We start from the raw sequence: 8,604 nt of genomic DNA on the forward strand, positions 1-8,604 counted from the left end.
CGCACCGCCACCCGACAGCGCAGGGTGGCGGCCCGGGCCAGTCAGCCTCTTGTCGAGAAAGGACTTCAGCGCTCCAATTGGCGCAGACGGAGGCAGAACCCGCCCCCAAGTCCGCCCTCACCGCCCTTCAGGTAACCTGTCTGGGCTGTAAATTTCAGAGCGCCGGCTCAGGATCCCAGCTGTCGCGACAAGCTAATAAGTGTCTCTACTGTGGCTACATAAAAGCAGTTTGGGCCTCCTTTTTCTCAGTCTCCCTTGGTGGCCTTCTGATCTTCATGCATCCCAGTCTAGATGTTCTTCACACTTCACACAACTCCCGTCTCAAATCCTGAACCTTGCTTCCTCCTCTTCCTTATGAATGAAGTCAAAGATCTAGCTATTTCAGCTAACCTCTCACATCCGCTCCCCCACCTAGGCCCTCCTCAGCTATCCCAGTGTGCCCTTAGGCCCTCAACCCCCACTTCTCTAGGCCTTTGAGTGATGGAGCTGGGGCAATCCATGGCCTTCGTGAATAAGAGATTGCACCCAAGGAGGCAGGCAGACAGGATTAGGGTTTGACTCTGCCCCTCACCAGTTCCTGCCAAACTGCTTTCCATCTGTATAATAGGGATAATAATATAGTACGTACTCTTAGTTGTTTATGAGAATTAATTAGTCCTTATGTAAAAAGCACGAGGGTACTCAATTAAGAATAACAACGATGGCATTGAGTAATTCAGTTGTGCTACTAGGCTAAGTATCTTATCCCTGTTTTACATAGAAGGTTCAGAGAATGTAAGTTACTTGGTGAATTCGTGGTGGTGCCAAGACTCAAAGATCTAATTCCAGATTCCATGCTTTTAAACCCCTGAGCCTGTTATTGCTGCTGATGATTTTGTTTCTGTCATTAAACATCATAGGTCCAGTTCTTATCTCTGATTGTCCTCCTTCTCTGGAAGTAGGTGAGTTGGGAGCCCCAGGATAGAACAAGGGTCAGAACCGGTCCCTGCAGAGCCCTGTCTACCCCAAGGCAGGGCACTTAGGGAAGACATCTGTTGCACTAAATAAAACATTAAAAATTGCCCAGCCCCAAAACTTGGACTTATATATAATCTTGACTCTTGTTTATTTCTTGGAAATTGAATCCAGGGCCTTGAATGTACTAAGCACACTCTCTAGTGCTGAGCTACATCCCCAGTTGTTATTTTTTTTTTTAATATCAAACTCAGGTATATAATCTGTGGACTCGACTTTCAAAATAGGTCCAGTGTCCTCATACTTCTCCCTCCTCCACCGCCCTCCCTTTGGTCCTACCCACCATGGTCCCTCCCTGGACCATTACGGCAGCCTCCACTGTCACCCTGCCTCCCCCCAAGTACCTGTTACCCAGAGGGGGCCTGTGAACCTGGGTCAGGTCTCATCCCACCCGTGCTTGAAGTTTTCCTTCCTGTGGTTCCATCTGACTCAGGATAAAAAAACAAAATCCATACAATGACCTGCAAGATCTGCACTGTCCCTTCCCTCTCCTCCCCTCTAGATGCTAAAATCTCCCTTCATGTTCCTCAGACTTACCAGGCACCTCCTAGCTCAGACCTTGCACTGGCTTTTCCTTTTCCTCTGAACCAGACCACCTAACTTCCTCCAGGGCTGTATTTGAATGCCAGTTCCTGAATAACGCCTTACTTTTCCACTCTAGCTAAAATCTTCTGTCCCCCATGCTTCTTCCCCATCCTGCACTGGGGATTGAACCTGGGGTGCTCGCCCACTGAGCTACATCCCCAGCCCTTTTTGATTCTGAGACAGGGTCTTGCTAAGTTGCCTAGGCTGGCCTGGAATTTATGATTCTCCTCCCTCAGCCTCCTGAAATCACTGGTATTAACAGGTGTGCACCACCCCACCCATCTCTTCCTTATATTCTAATAGATTAGGTCTATTATTGTCTCCCCACGACAAAGTCATAAGCTCCAGTGGGAAGGGATTATTGCCTGTTCCAGCTGCTTTATACATAACAGGTGCATGATATATGGGGTGCCCAATGAATGTACTTGAATGACGGAATGAGACTCTGCTGGACTTCTCTTGGGACTAAAGGATGTAGAGGGGAAGGGACAACTGAGGCAGGAGACTGGTATGGCAATTCAGGAACAGGAGTGGGTGGGGCGCGCCAATGCAAATAAAAAACTCAGGCTGAGACTTTGTCACAGACGTTTCTTGGAGCAGATCTCATGCCCCCTCCCCCGATGACAAGGCTGGGTCTTGGGCCCCCATCCTCCCCCCCACTTCAGCCTGCACTGACACTAACAATGTTGAGGTCACAGACTGGCTTGGAATCAAAATCAGGAAGATAAATGTTGGGGTGTCTCCCCCAAGCCTGGGGGCCAAGCATCCAATCTGAGGGGCAAGCAGCTGGGAAATCGGGCCTGGGTGCTCCAGGGTGTAAGGTCTTCCTGGCTCCCAGGGTCAGCCCTCCATGCACCCCTGATTTTGGGGTGATGAAGGGTAATCATGGATCAGAGGTGGGTATCAGCAGGGAACAGGACTGGGAGACCTGGGAGAGGCGGTGCTGGGAGGTGGGGGCTGGGCTCCCAGCCCCCACTGCTTCATCCAAAAATCCCACAGCACCATACAGCACTCTAGTCTCCTGTCCCACCCCTCCCCAAAACGAGGTAGGTTAAGAATGGAGCTTCCCCCCGCCCACCATGGAAGGGGGGAGACCGAGGCACAGAGAGGGGGATGGGGACCCAGGCTGCCCCAGCCCCGAGTCCCTCCGCCCTCAGCTCTGGTGGGTCTGACAGTGATGAGAGCTGGGCAGAGTGGGGATGGGAGGGACACCCCCCCTTTTCTCTCACCCATCCCAGGGTCTGGTTGGGAGAGCTGAATCTCACAGGTTCCGGATACAATAAATAGTTAATAATTTAAAGGAAGTGACAGTAGGATCTATCCCTTGAACCCCCACAAGGCCATCCAAGTCTGGGTAATAAAGAAAATGCACATTTCCAGATGCTTGAGGCCAGATGCAGGTCCAAGCCTGCAAAACATTGGGACTGTCTTGTTCTAAGGCCTCGGTTCCATCATACAGGACAACAGATCTTAAGGTACACTTGGACACCCCGCTCTACGCAAGGCAGAGAGACTGTGGCATCCCCCTTCCCTGTTAGGGGACGGGCCATGAAACAGGCTTTTGTTTTCCAGAACACACCCCAACTCTAAGATGGAAAAGGAGGCTCTCGGAAGGATGGGCTTAGACTAGGGCTGGGCTGAAGGAGGGCCTCCGAGGATGGAGATTACAAGGGTCAGCAGAACCACAGTTCACCCCAAAGGCGCCTTTGTGCAAGTGAGAGAAAGGCAGGCCTTCCTGAGAGCCCGTCTCAGCCAGCAAGCTTCAGTGGGGACTGCAGCCCCAGCATGCCACTGCAGCTGGGCGCTTTGCTTAGGGACGAATCTGCACCATCCTCTGTGGTGACACTGCGCCCTGGAGGTGGGGATGGGGAGCTCCTGGGTAGCCCTGAATCTGGGCATCTGAGTTCAAGGTGATGAACTTTAGGATAAGGGCAATTCTGAGGATTGCTAGGGTACTGGGCTGGGGTCCTGAAAATTAGAATTCCAAAGTCCAGGAGCTTGGGGTCTCAGGGGCCTGTGCACAGCAGGATTCACAGGGCAACAGTTCCGAGCCAAGCCCAAGGAATCGGGCATAGAGGCATCTTGGGACTTCATCAGGTTAGACAAGTTTGAGTCCAAGAACTCTGGTATCCGAGGGTGCTAGGGTCCTGGGTCATCTTGGATTTGAGTGACTGTGGTATGGAAGGACCAAGGTCTTGAATTAGGAACAATCCCAATGTTGTCAGGGCCCAAGCCCTGCATCTGACGGTCAATGGCACCTTGGAGTCTGGGATCCAGTGCTCTTAAAGCACCCTGGGGTCACTCAGGAGCTGGATGCCAAGGGTTGAGGTCTGGATTGCCATCCCATCTTCTAGGAGCTGGACTTCCACCTAGCCTTTAGGTGACCGGGGATCTGTGGATAGAAGGAAGCCAAGGATTCTAGGGCATTTTGGGTCTCAATGCTCAGGTCCGAGGTGGACTGAAAGAGGGCTTTTTGAAGATCTGAAACAGTGTCTTTGGGCCCTGAGGTACTGGTGGCCTTCAGTGAAATGCTGGGAATATCACACACCTCAGAGTTCATATATGAGATTCAAAGCCCCCAAGAACACTGGTTTGGGGGTGGGTGAACCTACAAAGGTCTTCAATTCCTTATCTGCACAGCATCTTGGTGTCTGGTACCCGTGAAGTTCTGGGACAGGTCTCCTAAATCATTTTGGTCAGAGAACATCTCATGTTTGTGCATATCCAAGAACTCAACGCATCTTAAGTCTCCAGTCCTAGGACATCTGGGGTCACGTGTACAAGTTAGATCTTGGTGTCCGGGATCAAAGGCCAGGTCTGTGGGGCACTCAGTAGTGAGTAGACTTGAGGCCAGCATCTGCTGATTCCAGGGTTTGATGTCTCAGGGGTCCTGGGACTATAAGAACATCTCAGATGTGGAGTACCAGGTCCCATATGAACATTCAGGGACCATTTGGGGGTGATTTGGGGACCTGTGGTCTCAAGATCTGGGAGTAACTGGATACAGGCAGGAACAGGTATTGGCAACTCCTAATTATGGGGCTATTATAATCTGAGGGTTATGGTGCCAGTGTGAAGGGGGTCTGAGTTGGTCAAATGCATAGGGAGTCAGGGCTCAAGGTCCCTACATCTCTCAAAGATCTGTGTGCTTCCCAGGCCCTCTGAAATGCAGTCCAGGGAGTAGCGAGTGTCCTCAGCAGGGAAGAAGGATGGAGAATCCAGAACTCAGGCCTGGGTGCTCTTGACAGATATCCCAATGAAACTAGGCTTGGTGCTGCTCAGTCATCGATCTAGGGTCCAGGTTCCAGGTCTGGGATTTCTCAGTCCAAACTCAAGCTTCAAGTTCCAAATGTGCCTAGGTTTGGGTTTTAGATTCGAACCAAGTCTGGGGTCCTGGACCCTTAAGTTGGGGTCCTTGGTCTGGTCCAGCAACCGGACCCGCCAGGCAGTCCTCACCGCGCAGCTTCCTCGTGGCGACCCCCACAGCCCGCGCAGCCGCATCTTGCAGCGACCCAGTGGCACGCGCGCAAGGGGGCGTAGCAGCAGAGACAGGGCACTGCCAGGGAGAGCGCCGCCAGGGCGGCCCAGCGCGCGGCAGGGCGCGGGTGACCTGGCTCGCAGGCGCAGGGGTCCGAGAAGTCGCCCTCGGCGTCCGACAGGCAGTGATAGAGCAAGCTCTCGGCGCACCACAGGCAGCTGAGTCGGCGCACCAGTAGGCGACCGGGGTCCGGGGCCTCTGCACAGCGGCCACCACGCCCGTCTGCGCGGCGGCGGAAGAGCGCACGGCAGTGCACGCAGCGCGCTGCCTCCTCGGCCCCAGGGGAGGCCTTGGCGGGTGCAGGGGTAGGGCCTGGGCCCGGGGGTGGGCGGGCTGGGGGTGCTGGGGGTGCAGCCTCTGTGAGAGGGGCAGGTAGTGACACGGGGGGACCCAGGGCCGCACCCCTCAACGTGCCAGTCTTGGCGAAGCGCACCACGCAGGTGGACAGGGCCAGGGGCGGGGGAGGCCCGGGGCGCCTGTAATCCTCATAGCCGCGTCCGCCCCAGCCCTGGCCGCCGGCCCCCGCCACGGACTCCGCCAGTTCCGGAAGCCCGGTGAACGGTAGAAGCGGAGGGTAGCTCTGCAGGACGAAGGGACAGGAGATCAGGTTAGCCGTGCCTCACCCACCCCACCACCACCACCTCCCAACCGCAGAAGACCCAGGACTCCACAGCCAACCACCGAGCCGCAGGACCCATCACCCAGGGACCCGGGGCCTTAGGACACTCCTGGCCTGCGGATTCAAACCTCAGGACCCAGCCTGCCCCTCGCCCAAGGCCCCTCGGCCGCCCCTTTCCCACGGTCAGAGGAGTTCAGGCCTGACCATACTTGAAGGACCTCTTGGCTTCAGCCTCCCTGTCCTGGTCCCTCTCCAAATCCGCTCCCAGAGCTCCCAGATCCCAGCCAGCTCCCGCTTCAGGACTAAGAAATCCAGACTCTGGGTCCCTTTTACCTTGGGTACCGAGCTAACCAACGAGTGAATTAAGTCGTTTAAGGAGCCCTTCTGTGAGTACCACCTGATACACTCCAACACTGTCCCATAATCCCCAAGTCCCTCTGGAATTCAGAACTCCCCCAAATCTCCAAGAGCCCCCCAGATACGGGAAAACCCAATCCAACCTCAGGTCAGGCTTGCCTGGCTCTGGGCGTCCTCTTTTACCACCCTCCACCCCCCGCCGCTTAGGGACGGCGGCACCCAAACTTCCACTGGGGGGCAGAGGTCGCACCTGAGCGGAGGAACGGCGGCGCTGGGGGGGCGTGGCCGGCCCGAAGGCAGAAGCTGACTCCAGGGTGATGATGGGGGCTGCTGCTGCAGCCGGTGGCGTCTCCTGGCGGCTATGACTAGAGGAAGAGTCGCTGTCCACATGGGACTGGGGGAGATTGGCAGTCTCAGCACGGAGACACGCCCCTCTTCCCAGCAGCTGAAGCACTTACATAAACCCCCTCCCGTGGAGATCAAGGGCTCTGAGGCCAGCCAAGCCTGGGTTTAAGCCCAGCTCTGCCACTGGCTCCTGCAAGTGAGCTCACCTCTGAGCCTCAGTTTCCACCTCTGTAAAATGGAGGTAATAATAATAATACCTATTCATAAGGATGTAGTTAGGACCCACTATAAAGGACACCACCCATGTCCCAAGAACAGAAAGAGCTTGAAATGGTTATCATTAGACTCCTTTTTTTTTTTTTTGAACCCAGGGGTGCTTAACCACTGAGCCACATCCCCAGCCCTTTTTGTATTTTATTTAAAGGCAGGGTCTCACTTAGTTTGTTAGGGCCTCGCTAAGTGGCTGAAGCTGGCTTTGAACCCACAGTTCTCTTGGACAGCCTCCAGAACCGCTGGGATGACAGGTGTTCGCCACTGTGCCTGGCCCCAGTCCCCTTTTATTTTATTTTTATTTGATATTGAGACAGGGTATCCCCAAGTTGCCCAGGCTGGCCTTGAATTTGTGATGCTCCTGCCTCAGCTTCCTAATACCTGGCATTACTAACTTCGACTGCTGCTCTTCTTAACTACTCAGCTCTGTAACCCACAGTACACAGAACCATCTAGCTTCCCTTTACCCTTCTCCCTTGGCCAATCAGCCATCTTCCTGCCTCATTCTCACCACTACACCTTTATGGGGGAATCACCACCACCTGGAATGCCTTCCTTCCTGTCCAAATCAGGTTGTCCTTTACCAACTGAAGTCTGTCACTTCTCAGACCCTCTGTAAGCTTTCTGTAAGGTGAGCATAATTCCACCTCCTCTGTTCCCTACATTCAATACACATTCATGGCGTGCTAAGCGCAAAAGCCCCTGTGCAGATTGAGCTGAAGCACGGACGGCAGCATCTTTCAAGTAAGGGCACCATAGACAGGAAATGTGGGTGACTGCTGTGGACCCACCTCCATCACCCATTATCCTGAGATTCTCCCCTGTTCTGCTCCAGGAACAAGTTTTGTTTCCCCAAGTGCTCTCAGCAACTCCCACTGTTCCCAGCAAGCACCAAAAGGTACCTGAGAGTCTGTGCATTCATTTATTCAACCTATTGATTCAACACACTCATTCAACTGCGTACCTGACACTGTCTTCGGCATTAGAATTGCAGCATGAAACCTACAAAAGATCCTTACCTCCCAGAGCTGACACAGGAAGTGGATGGTAAATAAATAAATAAGAAAGATGCTTTTTCAGAAAACAAAGAAGGAAAATGTCTTAGATGGAAAAAAATTAGAGCCTGATAAGGGGCAGTAGGAGATTGTGATTTTAAAAGGTTATTCAGAGAAGCCATCACAAGGTGATATTTGTTTAAAGCCCTGAAAGAAGAAAAGGAGCCATGTAGGAATCTGGGGAAAAAGTGTTCCAGACAGCAGGGTCAGTGCAAAGGCCCTGAGACAGGCATGTGCCTGGAGTGGAGTGAGAGTAAAGAGGCCAGTGAGGCTGGGGCAGGGAAAGTAAGGGGGACAGCGACTCAGGGCCAGATGGTGGGGGATCTTATGTGCCACTATGAGGACTTTGTCTTTTACCTAGAGTGAGACAAAGCCCTGGGAGGGTTCTGAGTGGGGGAGGGGTAAAATCTGACTCAACTGCCAACAGGGTTCCCAGGGCTTTGTGTGGGAAAGAGATGAGGGGGAGGGGAAGGGAAGAGGAGAGGAGATAATGAGACCCTATTGGGACAGTGCAGTTGGAAAATGAAGTTGGACAGTACAAGGGGTGGGGGGGGGAGAGGCAGATTCTGACCATTCTGAAAGTAGAACCAATAATTTGCTGACACATTAGAGGAGAAGCATAAAAAGGATGATCCTTCCCCAAGGTTTGTAGTCCGAGTAACTGGCATATGGAATTGTCTTTCATTTGTTCACCCATTTACCTTTTTTTTTTTTTTTTTGGGAGACAGGGTCTCACTTAAGTTGCCAAGGCTGGCCTCCAACTTTTTCAATCTCCCTGCCTCAGCATCCCAAGTAGCTATGGATTATGGCTGTCCACCACC

The 8,604-nt window shown here is 53.3% G+C and overlaps 1 protein-coding gene across 1 annotated transcript in view; it reads right to left on the reverse strand.

Moving 5' to 3' along the window:
* Window positions 1–2,874: 2,874 nt before the first annotated feature.
* Spred3 (sprouty related EVH1 domain containing 3) overlaps window positions 2,875–8,604 on the reverse strand; it is a 13,363-nt gene continuing 7,633 nt past the window's right edge. Inside the window, exons 4-5 of the mRNA XM_048790941.1 lie at window positions 6,364–6,507; window positions 2,875–5,717 (exon numbers count right to left, since the gene is read on the reverse strand). Of these exons, the coding sequence (XP_048646898.1) occupies window positions 5,052–5,717; window positions 6,364–6,507 (810 nt within the window). The 3' untranslated portion in view covers window positions 2,875–5,051. The remainder of the gene's footprint in view (window positions 5,718–6,363; window positions 6,508–8,604) is intronic.

The sequence above is a fragment of the Marmota marmota genome, unplaced genomic scaffold, assembly GCF_001458135.2.
Source record: "Marmota marmota marmota unplaced genomic scaffold, marMar, whole genome shotgun sequence".
NCBI lineage: Eukaryota > Metazoa > Chordata > Mammalia > Rodentia > Sciuridae > Marmota > Marmota marmota.